The sequence below is a fragment of the Lepisma saccharinum genome, chromosome 16 (assembly GCF_977018435.1).
Source record: "Lepisma saccharinum chromosome 16, izLepSacc3.1, whole genome shotgun sequence".
Taxonomy (NCBI): Eukaryota; Metazoa; Arthropoda; class Insecta; order Zygentoma; family Lepismatidae; genus Lepisma; species Lepisma saccharinum.
The window spans coordinates 3,898,612-3,921,796 of record NC_139244.1 but is presented as its reverse complement, the minus strand read 5'-3'; the positions used below and the strand labels follow the sequence as shown (position 1 = coordinate 3,921,796).

Below are 23,185 nucleotides of genomic sequence, written 5' to 3'. Positions count from 1 at the left end.
TGTCAAATTTCTCAACACTAATGAATGAGTTAAACTTTTTGGGTACTTCGGCAAATATTAACATTTTGCACCCTTGAAAGTAAACAAGGTACATTCCCTTTATATAAAATCCCTTGAAGTTAAAAGAAGGGGTGAAAGGGCCCTTATAAGGTTGTAAAGAAACATGCCCAGGACATACACAACACCACATTGAAAACATAAGGACATGATTAAAAACTTCCTCAGAGATATGAAAGGTCCGTGCTTCTCAAAAAGCTAAAAATATAATTTGAAACACTATCATCGCCCCCTATAGTCGGGAAGATAGAAAGGTTGTCTCATGACATTGGAAACGGCACATTCAATAAGGATGTGCCGAACACTTCAAATAACATAAGATACAGCGATAAGTCCAACCCTTGCAGCGTCTTGCTACAATAAATGATTTTTTAGAGCTAACAACATTGTCTAAAGCAGTGGTTCTCAACATTCGTAAGACCGCGGCCGGTAAATTCTTTTTTTAGAAGTTGATGTCCCTATTCCAAGAATTTTCCTCGTAATTTCTAATTTTTAAAATGTTATTACTTTAATTAACAAGTACCTTTGAAATTAAATATTGAAAAATAAATTCTGGCATAATCATAAAGAGTAATAGTTCGATTATGCCTAGGCTTGTTGACAATAGTGTTGCCCACGAGACGAGACTTTGGCCTGTCTCGTCTCGTGGAAATGCTGTCTCGTCTCGAAAATATTCGTTTGTCTCATGACACATGGTCAATGTCCTCTCGTCTCGAATTTTTAAAAGCCTGTCCCGTCTCGTCCCGTGGACAACAAGTATAAAATTTCCGATGGCGTGGTGATAACGTCGTTATACTTAGTAATCAAGAAATCCGGGTTCGATACCCGGTGGAGGTACAGTAGTGCTTTAAACTGTCCAGTCTCGATTAGCCTGTTTGTGCATAAGGCGGACTTAGAAAACAAAAACTCACAACTCAAATGCGCAATTGCTTGTTATGTGTCAACCTTTTTCTCTCGCGACCTAGTATAATCACAGAGAAGTGGTATAATTGATACCAGGGTCCCGCGGTTGAGAAACACTGGTCTAAACTTAACAGAGGGGTGCAAATTCAACGTGCTTACAGTGAAACAAATGAAAATCGCCGTACTTACCCAAAAAATCCGCCGACGTCGCTCCGAAGCCGGTCGCGGCGATGTGTCCAAGATGCAGAGGATGATGCAGCACGGAGGGTATCCGTTGGGGCATCATGGGCCGCGGCGCCAGGATGCTGTCGATGGTGAAGAGGGACGACCCCCGCGAGGCGTTCGACGACTCGCCACTGTACTGCTTCAGCTGCTCGGCGCTCAGGTAACACGGCAGCGGCGGAATAGGCGACGGGACGTACCCCAGATGCGGGTACCTATCCTCGGGCCTTCCGGCGCCCGCAAGAGACAACGCGGTGGGCCTGATCCCCCTGAGGGGGCCCGGGCTGCCCGTCGCCGGTGGGGACTGGGGCACTGTCTCCACCATGTCCTCGTCCAGATTCGAACCCACGATGTCCGTTTTATGTTTACCTGCACTCTCCGCTTTCCCGACAGTCTCGTGCCAACGCGGACTCACGTTGTCTTCCCGACAGGGCTGTTGGCAAACTTCAGATCCCGCCTACCTGGTGACAACGAGGCGTTGCGTTGGGGCCCCGCAGAGAGCGTGACGACTCGTTACGCCGTGGGGTTCCCTTGGGAGTGGAGGAGGGATGCAGAGAGGGGAGAGGGGTAAGGAAACTTCCAAAGGAAGACGAAGCTCTTCGGAAACTTGCTTCTCTATGCATAAGCATTTGCGATAAATGAAATTTACTTCCTGTCTTTTCGTAAAACAAAATTTCGAAGTAAAGATTGGCATAGATACCAATACAAATGCTGTGATGTGTTCTTTTAGAGGGTGCGGGACAGTGTGCCCAAGCGGCGGTTGATGGGGTTGTAACCCCCCCCCCCCCTTGGCCCCCTGTATTTACAAAAAAGTATACTTAACCCCTTTTTCGAAAATCTTGGGCACGCCACTGACGGGAGAGAAGCAGGAGAGGGTAGATTAGGATGATATCTGACAAGTGTCTGTCCCATTGATCCACTCTCGCCGATCTACGTGGCTGATTTGTCAGCACAGCGCGCTACGGCGTCAGCAGTCCCCGGGTTCGAATTCCGGTCTGTGAATGGGTGTTCCTTCTGAATGTTCCTTTATCAATTTCATCATATCATCTCATAATCTCATAATCGTCGCGATTAGCCAAAAGCAGCAGAAAAGCGAAGCTAAATTACCTAAAACAATTAAACAGGTGACGTCACTGATATAACGCGTTATTCTCTTTGCTGCTTGCGTTAGTAACGGGTTACCGAAATTACGTGAGAAATTCTAACGGTACTTGTTTACTTGCATTACTTTGATGCAGTCCCGTAGCTAGATATTTGTTCCCCTAGGCAGGAATGTTGTTTGCCCCCCTCCACCCGCACTTCCAAGCACCGACATACTTTTGTGCATTCTTCAATATTTTCTTCTCAAACCATGGTTTGTGATATTTACTTCCTACAAATTTTTAAATAATTAAACGAAGAAAAAAACATTTTAAATATATTTATTTATTTATTTATGCAAGTATTATCCTGCTGAAAAACAGCTGACTGGCCTTAGTACAGCAGTACGTATACATGTAAATACAAAAAAGTCATAAATTTATAACACAAGATTGAATGATAAAGATGTGACTGTACAAAAGAAATACTAAATACAATAAGAGGTACAATAAAATATGAATGATATATACATAATATAAATTATATTTAAAATTTCGTAGTTTGCATTTCTGATTCTAAAGAACAGTTTAGCCAGAAAATTCCAGAAGTGTGTTACCGGAATGTAAGTCTAGAAGTAAAAGAAGAAGAAGTTAAGAATATTAAAATAATACAATGTGCAGTATGTTCTCGGCATTAAAAAATATAATTTAAAATTATCCAACTGTGCTTGAAAAAATAGAATCGCTGTAAACTTACCCTTTATTGCAAGCAAAAATTACAAAGTATTGATTTGTTCCCCACCTTTTTTTAAAGAAATAAAACTTTGAATGGAGCCAAAGGAATCAGCCCCCTTGCCCTGCTCCTTGCTCCGGGCCTGCCTTGATACATTCAACACCAGAGGATTTGTTTGTCAAGACGAAACCTGCGTTATTGTTTTGTTTAAAAATTTTGCATGTAAAGCCACACTGGGGAAACATACACATACGCTACAGAGAACATAATTCAATTATAGAAATATATGTAATTGTAATGACTATGTATCCTTCATATGGGGTCTGTAATTAGGTATGTACCTGTTGAGTTCAATAAATAAATAAATATAAATATAAATATAAATAATTTCTATATTGAGACTTTTTTTTTTTGTAACGTGCTGAAGTCTTATAATCTATTTTTGCTACCTTAGAAGAAGCATGGGTCCGCAGTCTCAGCAAATGCGTATTTCAAAACAGTTGAGCTTGGAAGGGGAAAAGATACACACGATTTTCCCCAATTCTTAACTAGGTAATTGTAGCGGTTGTTAACCAGTAACCGGTGACGTGGAGTCTGGGAGACTCCTCGAGAAGAAATTGTTTCAATAACTCTTAAACGGTTTCACTGGCGGCAACATGTGACCTAGTACCTTCCTAGGAGTGGGGGTAGTTGGTCTACATGTTATTAGCGGCAGTGTTCGTTCAGCCGTTGTGACGAAAACATGCGAATCGGTTGCATCTGCTTTTGGTTAATTTAGAATGGCTTCTAGAGCAAGTACGTCACGTAGCGTTCGTGTAACAGATCCTGGCTCTGAGGAAGTAGCTTTGACTTCCTAGAATCTGAAGACAGTGATGCAGGTGGTGATTCCGACTGTGAAATAGAAAGTTTTTGTCATGCTTGACATTATAGTTGTGTTTTCTCTAAAAATAAGTTGTTCTTTGATTAGTCTAACAGGATCTCAATGTTAACTTTTCTTATCCTTCTTGATTATTTGATATATAAAAAAAATACTTTACCTAAATTTTGTTTCTTTTTCAATGACTTCTGCTTACAGTATGCTATGTCACAAATGCACCTGTTACTATTTTTTTAACAAATTAGCGCAGAACATCATGAATAAGTGAGAAAGACCTTAGGAATTGCTGTTTATATCAGAAAAGAACCAGGCTGGCCAGGTGTCAAACTATTATACAGGAGTCTGTGAGACTGCAAGTCACTGTCTTGGACACAAAATGGTTGGTCACCGGTTAAGGGTTAAAAAGGATTGCTCTTTGCTGTGCAAGAAGCTTCGCATTTCTCAGAAATCAACAGGGCACAGAAAAGGATAAAGGGGGAGGGGGTGGAATTTTGTAGTCCCTCTCTGTGCTACAGCTGTGGTGTTCTGGGTAGTTGGTTCACTTCTGATACAGACGGAAAGCGCCTCGTCAATCAGACGATTAGTCATGCCCAACGAACGCGTTCTTGAAACCAATGTTTATAGGCACTTCCTTATTCAACCTTGAAGTGCAGTGACTATACAAATGCAGGGTACATTGTAAAAATGTGTGACCCTTTTGCTCTTCTGCGGAGAAATGGAAAGATATCTGAAGCAGGGGTGCCCCCTCCCCCCCCCCCAGGCCAATGGCGCATACCCCCAAAGTCATGTCATTCAAGCCTTCAAACCATAGCCGTAATCCCCATTTAATTACGACAGCGTGTCTACCGAAAGTAACTTTTTCCTTAGCTTTACTGAACACTATATTTCATCTGCCCTTCCTCCCCTAAACAGGAGTGCTCATCACTCAAGACCACCCCTAAAATCGTTCATCATAATCGAGAATATCGCTTGTCTTGCAATGCAGCTATATAGTATAAAAACTTCACATTCACCTAAAGCGCCAAACACGCATCCTAGCAACAGATTATTGCGAGCGAAGCGAGCAAGATAATTTTTACATCTAGTTCTTTGTAGGCTTTCAAGAATATTAATTTAATGGGGTGTCAATACTTTCTTAGGATCCCGAGATATTTAGTATTTTCCACGCAGCTTTTCTTTTGGGACGTTCGGGGTCGAAAACGTGTGGATACCATATCACTAAATGCAGACTCCAAAATTTAATGTTCGAACTCTCTCTCCACTACAGAAATCCCTTGACAATCTAAGATTTAACACTCTATTAAGAACTTTCTATCCCCCCTCCTCTAAATTTAATACTCAATCCTACCACGAAAATTTCCATGCCAATTTTGGACTTACTGTTGATATTGAAGAGTGGATATTGTTTCCTCCAAAAAAATAATTCTCAGTCTCCACACCAGAATTTCCACGAAAGTCTAAGACAATAATAATCCACAAGAATTGGATACCCCCCTTAATTTAATGCTAAATCCCCCTCTAACTAAAGTACCAGCCATAATCTAAAACGTAGTTGGATACTGCCCCCCCCAAAGTTTAATTAAGAATCCCCCCCAGAACCCATGTGTCAGTTAAGGCCTATTATGTAGGAGTTGGATATTTCTCCAACCCCCTTCGATAACACCCTTAAACACTTTATTTTCTTCGTCTAATGGATTAAATATGGTGCATTTATGGTGTAAAATTTTTACACATGTTGAAAAAAATATATAAATGTTAAATTTTATATTATTTTAAGTAAAAAATCCCCCCAAATAATCTCGATGGCGCAACTTGCGCCATAATCCCCCGTGTGGGGACTCCTGATCTGAAGATAAGATTAGTTTGTAAGTAGCCTACTTGTATTTTGTCTGTTGCTGGAGAAGCTCATAATTACTAAACTTGATTCTTAATTAAGGGCCGCTCAAGATGAAATTTTCACCCCGGGCGAAGTGGATTTTTTTGGCACCCTCGACTTTCACATCCTGCCCCTCCCCCCAACATTTCTACGCCGGCCCCCCTACTTCAATAAAAAGATGACCATGCTGTATGTTTACGATTTTAATTATGAAAATAATAGCCATATTTTTTTTTAATAATTTAAGTATTACTATTACTATTAAAGAACAATAGTAGGTATGTGTTTATTATTATTATTATTATTATTATAATGACGTCAAAATAACAGTAATCTCTTAGCTTATATTAGTACATGATTTTGCAATATGCTTATTAAGTTATTCAGCAGTAACTTCAATTAATTATTGTCGCAATAAATCCAACTCTTTTTAAAACAAATGCAGTCCCAATTAGCCTTTTTGTGCAAAAAGTAGACTTAAAAAAATAAACTCAAACCAACAAAAAATGAACCACACTGTAATCAGTAATAAGGTTTTGGCGCTAATGAATTGGAACACCCGGGTTTGGAGCCCCCTCTATGAGCGGCGTCCCTGTTTTTAATTTATATTTGGTTTACAGTTATCAATTTTTGGTAATTTTCGTGGCTTTTCTATACCTCTTGTGCTGGCCGGGGATTTTATCTTTCAATTGGTACAGTCTATCGGTTACCAGGTTCATTTGGGTCACATTTCAGTATGCTATACCCTGTCCCAGCTATTTGCGGAGCAAGGCCACGCATAACGGCAGAGAAGGGGAGGAAATCGAGCGAAGCAGTATCACTCTTCTGGGAAGGTTAGTAACTGCAGTCGCATTCCCCCCTCCACGCAATCCCGTTCCTCTCACATGTTCATTCGTGGAGTCTCGCGTCTGCGCAGACTTGTTTTCGTTCGCGCACCACGACGCCAGGGGTCCCGGGTTCGTACACCGGCGTGGGTGATCTTTACGAGGGCCCCTTCATCATTTTCATCCTCATCTTCGCGATTAGCCAAAAGTGACAGAAAAGCAAAGTAGAAGAAACCAAATCAATCAATAAAACCCCCTATTTTACAGAGTACAACTTGATGAGTCAGCAAATTGAGGTTGTTTGAGTGATATCATTTTTCATACTAAAAAAATCCAAATTTTACAATTATAATTTTCAGAAAGTATCTTTCAAAAACAATTAATTGAATAGGATATTCAGTTTTAAAGATGGTAGTGTGACTTTTAGATCACCCTGTATAAAGCTACAATCGAAAGGAAGAAGGGAAACCAGCAGAAATCCCATCCAATAGGAGTGCTCGATTCTCGTAAAATTAGAAAATAGTTAGTTTCAGCCACGGTCCTGAAATTTATTGCCAAAAGATCGTGTGAAAATAATCTGGAGGGTACGTTTTTGACGGGGAGAAGTTTTTCCAATTCAGTAACATGTCCAGCGCCCTAAGTAGACCGTTCCAGCACGAGAAACTCGCGATTATGAATGAAAGCCGCGAGGGGGAGTGCTCTGTACGATCTTCCGCTCCCTGGAGCGACACTAGCGACCTCCAGGGACGTCAAATCGTATTAATCATTTAGGAAGATCTGAAGGGAGCTTCTCTCGCTCCCCTGTGTTGCCACTCCCCCCTCCGTGGGGTGTCGTCTCCCAGCCAATGCAGGGCCATGATCGCGGCTTGCGATTCGATATGAGTGTGACGGGGGCGGGGCTGCTGGAGTACACTCGTAGCTCGTAGTAGCCACGAGATAATCAGAGATGCCAACTCAAGACTTCTACAACTAGATTTGGTAACTTTTTTCAACTGCTTAAAATTCTTGCACACCGAACTTTATATTGTTACATGCTCAGGCCGGGATTCGAACCCGGACCACTTGGCGTCCTAGGGATATGCTTGAATTTATTGAAATTAACTTATCACCCCCAAATAAAACGTATAGCGTTTTACATTGTTATTAACCAACAACATTTCTATAACTTTCAAAAATTAATTTAAATTGAAATCGTGATGGATTGATTTGGTGTTGTAAGTCCACTTTATGCACAGTAAGGCTAATCGGGAATGGACGTCCAGTGGCGTGCCCAATGGGTCTTGATACCGGTTCCTCCAAAGACCAACTCTCCTTTAAAAAAAACGTCAAACAGAAAAAAAAGATATAATAATGTGTTGCGGGTTTAGACTGTTGTGCATCCTTCACCGCTGATATTTTGATAAAAAACACTCGCGTAATGATTACACGTGGATTTATTGCATAGAAACATAAGTGAACTGTAAACTAAATATGATAATATAGAATGTTATAAATAACGAACTTATGCAACGGAGTCTGTCTCTGCTGAACGCTCGACGTTGTTCTATTGTTTTTGGTAATACTCAACGCCAATAGATGGCACTGGTAGGCTTTTTACACATTCATTTAGCGATTGACGGAACATAATGAATATAAGACTGACTGCTAAAAATATAAGCCATTAGCATGCCCCAACTTTACTGAATAACGCACGTTATACACAATGCTATAACCTGCATAAACATTTTGTTTATTCTCCTTCAGGAGCTCTGTATATTATCTTTCTTCTCAACAGCTGGAAAATTAATGAAGTATGTAGCTCGCACATGCTTCACAGACTTCGCGTTTTTCCTGTAAAAATAGCTATAATGTCTTAATTGCACGGTGCAGGCACTTTTTTGTCCATTCTCTTTTAAAAGTTAAACAACAAATTACGTGATAAAGAAGTAGACGTATTCACTTTATCATCTGTGAGATGATGAAATGGTTTCTGAAAACAAATGGCGAATGCATCTGCTTTGTTATTATGTAATTCTAAATTTAATTTCCTCATGGCATCTAAATTACAAACTAGCTGCCAAAGGGCATTATACTATATATTAGGCCACCTTCCAACGCCCGTGGTTTCATCAAATATACTTGATTTGAAACCAATATTATTACGCTTTAGAAAAACGTACACCATTGCTTCAATCCACAACCAACAAGTCACAGAATATAATCCCAGTTATTTATACGTATGGCTTCGCCTCCTAATATACCTTTAGCCAGCTTTCTGCTATCCTGACAATGTACATGGGGAATCTTGGCGAATTCACAAAACCATCTTTTCGTTCACTGGATTTGCAGTACGTAATTAGGTTTGAAATTCAAAGGAACGGCTGATTTCTTGTTAAATGAACGTTTAAATTGTTTTGTCGTCATTTTGCTTCATTTTAAAATTATTTTTTTCCGTATTTTCCCCTCCATGCACTCACTTCCCCTCTCATGTGTTGATTAGGCGAGTTCTCAGAAGTCACGTCTTGCGCAAAGGACTTGCTTTCGTTCGCTTGCTCCAGAGTGTAGAGGATTTTCGAAATGAGGGGTTACATATGCTTTTTGCCGTAGTCAGTCCTGATTTTGCCATATTTTCCCGCCTTTGACGTGCTAGGGGAAAGGGGGGTTTTCTTTGGGCACGCCACTGTCAGATTAACATCTCACGGCATATTAATGGCAAGGCCATGGACCTCAGCGCCCTAAAGCAATGGCTCCTAAGCGATTCGTGCTCGAACGAACTCTGGAAACGAGGCTAAACCTCGAGCAGGAAGAATGTGGTTGAATGGGGCAAGAGTCTTAAGTGGCGTTTTCCTCCTTTTCTTCGCCGTTCAAGCCTCGCAGTCAGAGATGACGTCCCTTTCGGTCTCACACACGCTCAACCGCGCTGGACACACACACCTGGCCGGAGTGCAGCCGCCCCGCAAAAGTTCCGCCCTCGTTCTATTTAGCAGATCGGCTCAAGCGTCAAATTGGGGTCCGCAGTGGGCAAACACGAGCCCTGTGGTCAAACAGTGAGGAGGTCGCCAGCGCCTCCCGGCGGCCGTTCTCGTAAGTAGGCTGCTAAGCAGGGGATATCGGGGAACGTCGCATGTGTTCTTTTCCCCTTTACGCCAGTGTTGCCATGTTAAGCTAAATTACACTAAATACAGGAGAAAACTATAGTAAAGCCCAAATCACACGGAACTGGATTTCCAGTAGGAATGCCCTAGTTGGCGCTGGACTGGCTACCCATTTGCTAGTTTTCGCCTCATACGATACTTCTTACCATACTTGTCGATAGACTTTTCTTCCCATAAGACATTGCGCCGAACAGACAATCTGTAAAGATGGACGAGCAATTTGAAGAATGTTGTAGGAGAATTACTGCTTTGTGTTTTTATTAAAAGTTAAAAAAGAAAAGTGTGGACTAGTGATTGGCTCGAAAAGAATATAGTAATCAATGCGTACCGAACAAGCTTTTTAATTAATTCGGGTATGCATACTCATATAATGAGATTCGCATGGTTCATTCACAAATTTTAAAAAAATCAAACATTTAATTTAATACACTTGAAAAAATAAGGATTTTCATTTTCGGCTAATCATATTTGCCACGTACACATCTCATCGCTTTGCCTAAATTACTGACTGGACCATCTTTGAAATATGCTCAGTAACGCGAAGATTCCGTGTTCGAGTCGCGACCTAGTCATGGGTCATAAATTTCATGCAGGGCCTCCCCGATGGCGTAGTAGTGACGCCGTCGGCTTGTAATCAAGGGGTACCGGGTTCGATACTCGGTGGAGGCACATAGTGATTCGGGTCCCACTATAAACTGTAGGTCCAATCGCGATTATCCTTTCTGTCCTCAAAGTGGACCTCATTCCCTTTTATTTTCATCGTCGCGATTATACTGAAAGTAAGAAAAGCGATATAAAATCAGAAATATCCAAATTCAAATAAGTATATTTACCACTTATAATGGAGCATAGCTGATGGCGATGTTAAAGCTACGCCACAATTTGATAATAAAGTTTTTATCGTGTTTATTTAACAGTTTGAGCGATCAACAGGAATTTAGGTGTCCAATTATAGGCTTGGCTACACCAATTAGAATATATCTGTATAAATAAAGAAATAAGCCGTTGTACAACAGGCGTCGAGGACCAGGGCCAGCCTTCCGACCGCCGGCCTCACTCACACCAGTCAGAGGTGGGCGATCACCCTACCAGTTACGGGGTGACGTGTGGTCGGCACGACGAACACCCAGTCGTTGTTGTAGGTTTCCGTGACCGGGTTACGCTACTCATTCGTAGCTGCCCAATTTCCTCACGTTGGTGAGTGGCCACCGGTCCCGTACACAGGCCGAAATCTCAGGAGAAAAGTTGTTGCACTTCCCCCATGAGACTTGAACCAGCATGCTTCTCGTAGCCGGAGCGTTGCCGTGCGGGGCTAAAAGCATCCGTTTAAAACAAAAAATGGATAGTTTGGGAACCACTGTTCAATTGGCCTCCACTGGGTATCGAACCCAGGACCCCTTGATTACTAGGCGACGAAAATGGATATGGAAGCACGATTCAAATATCCCGATTAATAACGTACGAAGTACACGAAACGGGTTGGCGTAACAAGTTATTTCTTTCCAAAATTCAGTGCGTGGTTTGGCACGAGGAACGGGATTGGTTATACCAGAGGCGTCTCGTGAACGCATGCGGTGCATGCTGCGCATGCGTCAATTGTGGGAAAAAGGACAGCTTGCTCTGCGACGACATTCATGAGCATTTCTACATTCTAATTTCTTCATATAGGAGAAGTATTTATTTTACACGAGAGCACTCAACTAACATTATATTACATTTCTTGGATCTGAAATGACGTATGCGTGAATTGTGGGAAAATAATTATTACTTTCTTTCATTTCAGATCCAAGAAATGTAATATAATCTTAGTTGAGCGCCAGTGATGTGCCGTAGACTATAAGTTTACGTCTACATGCGTTGTCTAGACGTATTCTACGCGTAGATTACATTGGGTTGTAGTTTACATAGACTACGTAGACAATTTCAAGTGTATTAAAATTAATTTTCAAGGGTTTCATGAAAGGAAAGTGACATTTTCAACTACATTGGATCCTAACGAAATGAAAAGAACCCTATTTACAACACATTTATCTTCTCTTCTAATATCAACTATCGAAGAAGATAAATAGTATGCAAAAGACAACAACAGATGGCAGTCGTGAGCTAAGAGTGGTATTTCCCCATAAAACACTAGAATATTGCCTATATTTGGTTTCTTCCTAAGTGAGAAATTGTTCGAATTTGGAAGAAAGAGTATGAAAAGTTCTCCTCACAGATCAGCAACTGATACGCAGTATAATTTTGTTTTACTTCCACGGCGTCCTTTGCTAAGATATCACCTTTCGCCATGTTGTTTACATAGATTACGTAATCTACGTGGATAAAATAGTCTACCTCTAGAATGTAGACTATCGTTGTTTACGCGTAGACGCACACCACTGTTGAGCGCTCTCGTGTAAAATAAATACTTCTCCTATATGAAAAAATTAGAATGTAGAAATGCTCATTAATGTCGTCGCAGAGCAAGCTGTCCTTTTTCCCACAATTGACGCCTCTGGGTTATACCATTGTTATGATCGGCATAATTGTCGTAAATTTTTAGCATTTGAATCGGAACTTTTGTTCAAGTAGATAGCTTGCTTTAATTTGAACGAAATCGGTCAACGTGTTTCAATATAGCTTAGCATGCAACACCATGTTGCAAAGGCACCAATGTGATACTTTCAAACCCCTGTGCGTACAATATTTTGGTTGGGAGTGGAGGTGGGGGGCAAGTAGCAGAGGAACATAACTCCAAAAATACATTTTTCGGTTTTGTTTAGATGATCTCCTCTGGAAAAAAAAGCCTAGACTGGAAATTCAAAAACGATCGCTCGTCCACAGACTTCCCACTCAATATAACGATCTCCCATCAAGTGCTGGTGTATTTTCCACAGAGTACGCCTTTCGGTCAACCATCAGAAGATATGTTGCTAAATAATATTTCATTGTGCTATCTTGACTTATTTATATTAATATCTTGTCTTATTTTGTTATTTTTATTTTTGTTCTTTTCATTGTTACTGATTTCAGTGTAAAATGGCTACGTGCTGTATCTGAAATTTTCTCAATAAATAAATAAATAAAAGACATTGACATCTCTCCGCTTCTAATCCTTAGCTGTAAGGTTTAGTCACGTATCTCCAATTTATTGACTCCTGTTAAGAGTCAGACATATTCCTATTAATATATTATTTCCTCTCTCCTGTAAGTTTGATAGATTGGACGAATTTTATCCTGAACACTGCTGGGTAACACCAAGAAAGAAGTTTTTTTGCCTTCGTCATATGGCAACACTGCTTTACACGCGAAGACAAATACAAGAATTAAAGTGGCTAAGGGTCGCGGAAAATAGGGATCTTGCGTCATCCAGGGAAAGTCCACACCCAGAGCCTGCTGCAAGGGGGCTCCATTCAAAGTAATTCTTCAGGTTCTGTTGGGAAAATGATCTGGTGGTTAAAAATGATACGGGAGTGTCAAGAAATTCAGTTGACGAAATCCTTGAGGTGCATGGGAGTAAAAAATAAGCTTCATTTTTTTGTTGTTTTCAAGAAAGTAACAAGCCAGTGGCCATGTGCACCCGCAGGAGCAATGGGTCATTTCCCCTCCTCCTAGAAAATTTAGAAGGATCTTCACTATCGTTTGGCAAGTACTGCATGAGTGGATACAGAATTTTTTCTTATGGGGAGGGGAGAGGGGTATAAGCGTGTATTTGAAATTATTCAGGTGGGGGAAATTCTAGTAACTCCTTGAAGCACGAGATAGTAGCATAGAATAATATATAGGCCTATAGCCCAAAATTCGCAAGCCCCCTCATCCCTCTTCAAGTACCACGCTGTATGTACGCATATATATGAAAGCCTTCCTGATGGCGTAGTGGTAACGTCGTCGCCTTGTAATAAAGGGGTCCCGGGTTCGATACCCGGTGAAGGCACATGGCACAGTGGTTCGTATCTCACTTTCAACTGTAGGTCCAGTCCCGATTAGCCTTTCTGTGCATAAAGTGGACTTCAAACAACAAATCAAACGTTACATTATGAAGAGTACATACAAGGGAGAAATTGGAGAATTCTAATTTTATCGATTTTGCTGTTGTCGATAGCTCCATTGTAGCTTTGTATGGTTACAAACGAAAAGCTTTACAAGTCCTGAGAACGTGAAAGTAAAAATGATGTACAGGTAGAAAAGTAGTGTGTCTTGAAAGTTTTAATTTGTTCTCCTGTAAAAACCGGTAAAAGTGCCACATCAGGTTTTCTCCCCCTGGATTCTTCATATATGCAGTGGCGGCGATTAGTGGGAGCGAAGGGGGCAGTGAACCCCCCACTTTTTGTCACCTTTGCTCCCGAGCTGCTAAACCTTATGTATCAAGGGAAAGTAAACTGTTCTTGCCCCCAGTTTTGGAACCCAATCGCCGCCACTGCAGTGACGACTCGTGACTTTTTCGGAGTGTAGGAAGAAATTATCGTAAACCGAGGAAGGTTTGAAAAATGAGTTCGATTACATTCACACGTATTGCTTGTACTATCCACTGCATTTAGAATGTTAGCTGCAGGCCTATGCTCAAGGTAAGGGAAGGGGCCTTTGCTCCTCACTTTGAACTATGCAATATTTAAATGTGAACATATAAAAACCGACGAAAATAACATTAACGATATTTCAGATTTTTCAAGATTTCGATTTTCTCCTCCCTCCCTGTCGTCGAGTGGGTTCACGATAACAAAAAGTGCTGCTAAATATTCGAAATTATGATAAATGTTTCTAAATTGTGCTAGGATTTATTATTTATTATTAATTACTTTTTTTAGGGTAATTGTAATTCTGCATCTACTTTTCTAGAGTTTTGAACTTGCGTTACTTATTCGTAACAGTTATGTAATAGTGTAAATTTCCCCCCAAAATTGTTTAAAATTGTGCAACAAACAACAAGAGTTCAACATAGAACTTAAAAAAAGGTTTGAGAAAATTCTTTACCTCCAAATTTCCACCGATTTCCTACCACAAAATCTCCTGACAAGCTCAAACTAAATCGGGCAGGATGAAGAAAATATTGAAGATGGATCGTGGCATGATTGTAAAAAAAGCTTGCCGCTGGATCGGCATACTCCCTTTCGTTTGAAACATGTCCGCTGGTGAAATAGAAATAAGAATTGGACATAATTATTTCTATTTCCTGAAAACATATTCCATTGAATTCGATTTTTCCTCTCCCAGGGACTGGCGTTTGCACTGTGCTTGGTTTAGTACCATTTTGCTGGGATTGGCAACGCTGATTGAGGAACAACTTGCTGGTTCCTCAGTCCTCGCTGATGTTCGCAATCTCGCCGCCCCTCACCCATCTGTCTGTAGAGGCAGAAAGGCTGTGGCCATCGTCTTTCGGCTGCTGCCGGTGCGTGCGAAAGCAGTCAACTCTTGACAGTAGCTAATCTAGTCAATTGTACGTACCTTGCGCTCACAATTTTATAACACGCATTAAACCCCTAAAAAGTAGAGAACTCGAAATAAGTACAAATGAACTGTAAGAAGTTCCTCACTTCCTTCATGGAGGAATCGCCCCTGTGCCACTACATATATGTATGTGTTTGTATATATGTGCTTTGTTCTGGTTCCTGTACTCTTCAAGTTGATATCTATTTTATTGTTATTTTGTTCATCATAAGAACTATTCAAATTGTTGTGGTATGTTCATAAATGATGTATGTAGTTATACATAGCCTACACATTATTTCGAAGAGATAAAATGTTTTACAGGGTGAGGCAAAAGTTAGTTTACGTAGGAGAGCAAATACGTGCACACACACACACACACACATGATTGGTATGTAATGGTTGCAGTTAGCAGTACATTTTCTATATTAGCACCACCTGCTTGAATGCATGCTCCAGTTCTACTCTCGCTTTTTTATTGCGCCGTAGCTGACGTGAAGATGACATAATATTGTTATCCGGGATTCCGTTATTTCCAATTTCATGCAACCATTGGTGGATTATTGAGATGGGTGATGCCGCCAGATCTAGACGGTGAAAACTAAGATTAAATTGTCATCACTTTAAAGTTAACGGTAATAGCAGTGCACCCACCCCTCTGACACCTAAAATTACCATAGGAGGCACTTTATGCAGCTTTTGTTAATCTAGCTCCTTGAAAGTCAATTTTAGCTTCATTTATGATGAAATTTAGCTCTTTCATGCACATCAGGTTTGGCAACACTGCCAGGATGGCCGTAGAGGCAAGGAGAAATGCATTAGGTTTATGGGACCATTATTTTATTCGTTCTCTCGGGAATATCAAACATCCATGTTGAACTATGTCATAGTAAAAGGAAAAGTCGAAACTCCAATTTGATTTGCCGTAACTTGAAGTTGAAGTTGATGGCGCAGTGGTAGCGTCGTTGCCTTGTGATCAAGGCACAAGTTGTTCGGATCCCACTTTAAACTGTAGGTCCAGTCCCGATTAGCCTTACTGTGCATAAAGTGGACTTAAAACACCACCTCAACCAACCAACCATAAGAAATACATGGGATTCTGTAAATACTTATTCATCATATTTTTCAAACATCGTGTCTAACTTAGTAATCACCTTAAAAATCAGCTTCCACATGCAACATGGAGAGAAATTCATGCTCTCCTGTATAGTGGGTTGTTTTATATGTTTTATATATATATATATATATATATATATATATATATATATATATATAGTAGTGCCCATTCCAACGATATTGAAATACAACTGGTGCGTAACCGGACTTTTGCCTCACCCTGTATTTTCTTCTATTCAAAATTTTCCGGCAAGGTATACCGACCATTGGGTATATCAGGGGGGAAAAAAGCAGCGTTGTTTGTGTTTGTGTGTGTTATTGCTATTTTAATGGCACAATTTTAACCTTGAAACATTGTGTTTTAAATAAGTCCCCATCCCAGGTTCAATTCTAACTACAGTGAAGCTGTTGTATACCTTTACGTTCTTTTAGGAGAACCGTACACGTCACTAGTATTTTCGTAAAGGGGTGGGTCTTTCTCGTATCAATCTATAGAATTATACTTTAATTAGATTTTATCTAGAAGCTTCAAACTTTCACCAGCTGTCTACTCCTCTGAGGTATTTTAATTATGCATCGTCAAGTGTGTGTAGACTTCCTGATGTATTGAGGTTACAAGAGTTACGATTACAAGCAGAGGCGTCTCGCGAACGCATGCGGTGCATACTGCGCATGCGTCAATTGTGGGAGAAAGGACAGCTTGCTCTGCGACGACATTCATGAGCGTTTCTACATTCTAATGTCTTCATATAGGAGAAGTATTTATTTTACACGAGAGCGCTCAACTAAGCTTATATTACATATCTTGGATCTGAAGTGACGCATGCGTCAATTGTGGGAAAATAATTATTAGGTACTTTCTTTCACTTCAGATCCAAGAAATGTAATATAAGCTTAGTTGAGCGCTCTCGTGTAAAATAAATACTTCTCCTATATGAAGAAATTCGAATGTAGAAATGCTTATGAATGTCGTCGCAGAGCAAGCTGTCCTTTTCCCCACAACTGATGCATGCGCAGCATGCACCGCATGCGTTCAGGAGACGCCTCTGGTTACAACAGGTAAACAGGTAGCAATCTGTTTACAAGAATAGGAAGGTTAAACTTGACGAGTCGGCGTAGAGGATGTCTCCACTAATGGGGATTAGAGGAGCAGACAGCCTGTGTAGGGACACACTTTGGAAATTGAGTGGAGACAGTGAGGAGGAGCTTGGAGAGTCTTGGAAGGAGAGTAGTCAGCCTGACTTAGGTCAACAAGCTACAAAGCCTAGAGAAAGTACAGTTTTATCACACGCTTCAATCTTGGATTTGGAATCTATCTTCTAACTCTAGACAAGTATTTATCCTAACCACACCATGCAGGTTTGAAAGTTCTAAAATCCACAGATTGACTATTGGCCATTTCAGTTTGTTTTGGTTAGTGTAATTTCAGAATTACCTTTCGCAGCTTAGCATCGGACTTGTCCTCGTGACAAGTGCTCTTACCATCTGAGGGTGAATGATAACTAAGTACATTACCCATAAATCTGTTGGGAGTGGCAGGTTCGATCCCTCATACCTCAGGCTATAGTTTCCTGCAGTTGACTTCCTGTTTTTTGCAGTAATACTGAGCCAAAAGAGGGGTTATGACTCCCATCAACCCCCTTCCCCCACCTTGTGCACATCATTATTACCGCACACTGGGAGGGCTAGCCTTGGCCAGAAGAATGACTCCCAACAAAAACAACGAAAATCCCAATCGGTCGCATTGTGTCTGTCGCCAGCCAGAATCGCCACAGAACACTGGTGTAGAATTACAGAAGGGTGTGAACATCCTCGCCTCTCGAAAGTGGCTTTCCTTTCCAAATCAATGGGGACATGGTACTTGGCAGCACTGTTGCCAGCACGCGCTTCGGACTTCGTCTGTTTGCGTAGCTGGGCTCGGCCAACCTTCGCTCGCGTTAGGGCCACCCAGGCAGCTGAGCCCACCTGAATGTTATTCTCTTGGGGCGGTCGAGTTGTTGTTTCTAGAGATCAGTGCAAGCTCTTTGTACACGATTTCTTAAAGTAGATCTTCAACTTCTGTGCCAAATGAGAATAATCTTTTCCAAGTGGAATTGAAGGAGACAGTTTTCTTTCAGGCTTGTCTATAGTGAGGTCCATGGGCGTCGCCAGAAATTTTTGCAGAGGGTTGGGGGTCAGGCAAATGATAAAAGTTGAATAGTAGATAAATAATAAATAAATATTACCACAGTTATAAATGTTATTATACAATAATAAATATTATAAACTAACAAAACTAAATCTTATTCAAAATAATAATAATAATAATATATAAATGAGGAGAGACGATCCACCAAATGAGTGATAACCAAAACAACTATTTTCCATTATTTCTTTTGCATTTTATGCAGTTAGTATCTGAATGCATTTGGATACTAACCTTTGCACGTCTCGTTCATGAAAAGGCTTTAAATGTTAGGAATATTTGTGTTATGTGTGTTATGTGACCTCTCACCTACAACTGTAATTATTAGAATTTTGAAATCTGTGAAACCATTTGTTCTTTGGTAGAACATAACTTTGTTCCTGTATTATTCACTCAATGTTTTCCATCCGATGCATTTTTACTTTGATTATTCTGTTCGAATGCTAACTAAATGAACTTTATTTCTGTTCTTAACAATAAGAGTAACAAACTTTCGGCTTTCTTGTATCTTTAAATGGACGATGTCAATTTCCAGGGGGGGTCTACCGACCCGTTCGACCCCCCCCCCTCCCGACGCCTATGGTGAGGTCAAAAGAATGGCCGGTCATACTCAGTGGAACGAAGTTTCAGCTGACCGGCGTGGCAACAAAGAGTAAGACAAATGACAGTCTGTACGCAGTAAACCCTGCATTGCAATTTGCAGACTAACGAGGTTCTGGCCTTTGGATTTAGTCAGTATAAAGCCCCTATCACACGGAACTAGATTTCTAGTTGGAATGCTCTAGTTGACGCTGGACTGGCTACCCATTTGCTAGTTTTCGTCTCACACGGTACTTGTTATACCGTACTTGTCGATAGTCTTTCGTTCCCATAATGGCGGCCGCGCGAAATGTAAACAACGTATCACTTCACACTTTTAAAATACGATAACTATCCAACCGAGAAAAATATCGCATCACATTAAATGGTTTTAGGTAGAGAAGAATGGCGCTGATTAAATACATACTTTACAACGTTTACTATACACGTATGGAAGAATATTTTAGCTTTTTCAATTGTAAACATGCCTTTCGTGCTGTATGCACTCCGAAACCACAGACAAAAAACGCTACTTTCCAAACTCACAGATTATCTTCACATGGGCAAACTTTGCTCTGATTGGCTGTTCCACAGAAACTAGTCGAAGAAGTTAGTAGCAATTAGAACATGTCCTATTCCTCAAAACCAGTCAAGCAGTCAGCCAGGCGGCCATGATTTCTACCTAGAAAGTCAGTTCATCGCCAACTAGGGCATTCCAACTAGAAATCCAGTTCCGTGTGATAGGGGCTTTATACTATGTGGGGCTCGTGTTGTGTTGCCCATATATTTGTGATGTCCCTTCAACCACCTCTCCACCATTCATCTTCATCATCGCGATTGGCGAAAAGTGGCAGAAGAGCGAATTAATTAAAACAAATCAATCAACAAATTCAAGTTCATTACATTATAAACAACAGTATTTTGTTTCTTCTCTAGATACAGCAATATAATATAATATATTTTATAGCACACTGTTCACAGTTTCTTGTCAATAGTAATAATAGCAAATATGTGATTGTGTTTTTCTTTACACTAGAGCAAATGTATGAATTTATTTAGAATAAAATTATTTTACAAAACTATTTTGTTTATCATAGATCAGTTTGTATTTTGTCGTTTTCTTCCACTTTTGGATAGTCGGGAGAACGAGGATTAGTGATAATTAGATGAAATAGACGAATGGACACTCTCCAAGAATATCCATTCCCACCCATGAACTCGAATCTGTGGACAAAAGATCGAACGCGCTCGACCACGAACAGGCTTTTCCATATATCAAGTTCACACAGACTTTTATTTACTTCAATGCTTAATAGTTTTCATTTCGTCGGAGAGGAAAGTCCTTTATGTTTCCGAACAAGCGAGATAGGTCCTAAGTCTTACTTGTATGTGTGTGCGTGATACGTATTATCTTTCTAACATTTTTTTATTGGTTTATAACGGACAAAAGAGAGCACGTACTGTTAGCAGTTAGTCAATTTACTCAACGAAAGTAACGTTAGATTACTTTTCTCCCTAAAATGTAGCATGTTAAATTCCATTGTTACTTTCCTCCTCTGATTGTTATTCGAAAAGTATTTTCTGCAAAACGACTCTTGAATATTCCTCATGAATTCCTATCCTGTAAAGTTGTTTGCTACCGAATTTTTTATTCTCTTTTTTAGAGCAGATCGAGCTCTTTTTGAATAGAGCAAAACATTTTGAACATGTTTCTGAGAAAGTCTCTTTGATTTGGCTTAATTCTGCATGCAGCTATTACATATTGTCTCTATGCGTCTTTAAAATTTGACAAAGGATATAGGCCTATGTATAATATAGGCACAATGGAATAATAATAATAATAATAATTCCTTTATTTAGCGGGCGAGGTTCAGCCGTAGGCTGCTCTACCACCTAACCCTTGTCATGAGCTACATAATAAAATATAAGTATATATAATATAATATGATAATATATGAGTACAGATGGAAAGCTTGATTACACTAAAGAGAAATAAAAAATTCACGTTACCTACAATTACGAATTGTGAGAAGCTAATATGCTAGTAGTGCCATCTATGAGCAAATAAATGAAGTAAGTATAAAATAATTCTAATATGCGGGCAGATAGCTATTGGGTATTTTCAGGTCATGTAAACCCAATCCACACTTGGTAAATAAACAATTTCCATCAATCGCATCCAAACTCATGTATTATTGCAGTAATTAACAATAAACTAAAATATTTCACGAAAAAACGTTTGCCAATATCTAATAAAAATATCCGAGATAAAATGACCGAAACTGTACATCAGCGAAAAGATAGGAAAAAGGTTAACAGGCGTGCTCCTTGGTGTTGATTTAGTGCGAGAGGTATTTCGAAACTAATAATTGTTTTTTTTGTTTTTATTTTATCTCAATTAAAAAGTCAATTATCTCATGCTGAGAACTCAGCTCATTGTTGATATTATCTGTAATTGCTTACCCACTCTCAGCAAATCAGAATTAGAGTTGACTATAACATATCAGAAGTTCTGCTAACGGTTGTTCATTTGCGGTAATAGGCCTACACACGGTTAAATAAATCCCACGCATCTTTCTTCAGCTATTGGACGTGTTTTAATTGTTTGCCATTCTTTCTATCGCTTGATTTATCTATGTAATATCGTACCTTGAGAACAGAACAGGTGGCAGCCCTGCTTCCGAACTGCAATGCGAAATTGAAATGTTCAACACGTAAGGTCATATTTTTACATTACAGCCGAACGGACATTTTGATACATAGCTATTTGTTGTTTGTACCGTGTTTTTCTCAATCTCAGGTTTCAGACTTCGTTTAATGATAGATCTTCCCTTCGGGGCTCTCCAGAGGTATGTTGAATTGACGGAAAATTGGGTCGCCCACGATTCCAACTGTCGACTGGAAACAACGAATCAGCGATCAGTTGAATTCTCTTCGACTGACATCGGGCATTTTCATGTCACAAGGCACCGAAGTCACTGGCGTGTCAACTGTCATTTGGGCCTGCGATCAGTATAGTTCATTGAGTGTTGCTTCTTAATACGTATTTTGGCAGCGTCTAGATCTAAGAAAGTTATAGTCGACGCGCTAGCTACGTTAGCAACCGGCTGGCTTTGAAGTCGACGGAGCGCGCCCACCAGTTCCAAAAGTGTGACTGAGACTCCACGTGGAGTAGACGAGCACAATGACAGCTGCGCCCATTGGCTGAAGGTTGGGTGTGATTGGACGAAAACAACTCGCCCGCTATTTATCTCCACCCACGTTTGTGGCGGCGGCTTTCTTTAGTTCTTCGACGTTAACGAAGTAAACACGTGGACTTTACCCATGTCCCTGTTCATATTATGAATATCTATTGCTAATTAAACTCTTCCTGTTTAGGAATTTAGGATTGATGTGTGACATCTACCAGGAAGAAAGAAGGAAACCTTCGTATGAATTTTCAACCCCAAAGTGAACGAGCGTGTGTGATGCAATCAGCTGATTGCAGTAATCCTATATTCCTTTTTCCGGAATGTCTGGAGTAAGAGAACGCGAACGCGTCCTAGGCGCACGTTGCGGCTGTGTGCCTCGTCTAATGAACGCGCGGAGGGGACCGCGCGGGAGGGGGCGACTCGACTGGTCCAGTAGTTTTTATAGTAAACATGACAGCTCGCAAGCCTAAAAGGGCAATTCTGCATTCTGCACACTTCCCCACCTAGTCTGGCCCCGCCCACAAGGTTTCGCCTCTGCGCGTCGCTACTCCAGACATCCCGGGAAAGGAATATACCTCTGCGTTGTCATCACAAATCCATATCGACAGCACACAACACAAACCCTAGAGAGGATTATGCTGACTGTGAGTCAAGATATCCAGAGCCTCGTGAGTCGGCAAAATTGGTGCAGGATGTACTACGTGAAAGAGACGTTGACATTTGTGTGTCTTCACACCCTTACAGCTCCGATACAATAATATATTAATGCACATAATTATTTGGGGTGCATTTATTATTACTTCTTTATCAATTTTACCTCAACGACCCGACACCCGCAACCACAAAAAGTGTGCAGGAACCCCCAAGAAGTCTGGGCATCCTTATTGGCTTAATCCGTTTCGCTCTAATTCCTTTCGCGCTTAATCGGTTTCGCTCTAATTCCTTTCGCACTTAACCCGTTTCGTTCTAATTCCTTTCGCGCTTAACCGCTTTCGTTCTAATTCCT

At 40.5% G+C, this 23,185-nt stretch overlaps 1 protein-coding gene across 1 annotated transcript in view; it reads right to left on the bottom strand.

Annotated features, from left to right (window-relative positions):
- Gsc (goosecoid homeobox) overlaps positions 1-1,507 on the bottom strand; it is a 67,481-nt gene extending 65,974 nt beyond the window's left edge. The window contains exon 1 of the mRNA XM_083137482.1: positions 1,150-1,507. Within this exon, the coding sequence (XP_082993608.1) occupies positions 1,150-1,507 (358 nt within the window). The remainder of the gene's footprint in view (positions 1-1,149) is intronic.
- Between the last annotated feature and the right edge of the window lie 21,678 nt (positions 1,508-23,185).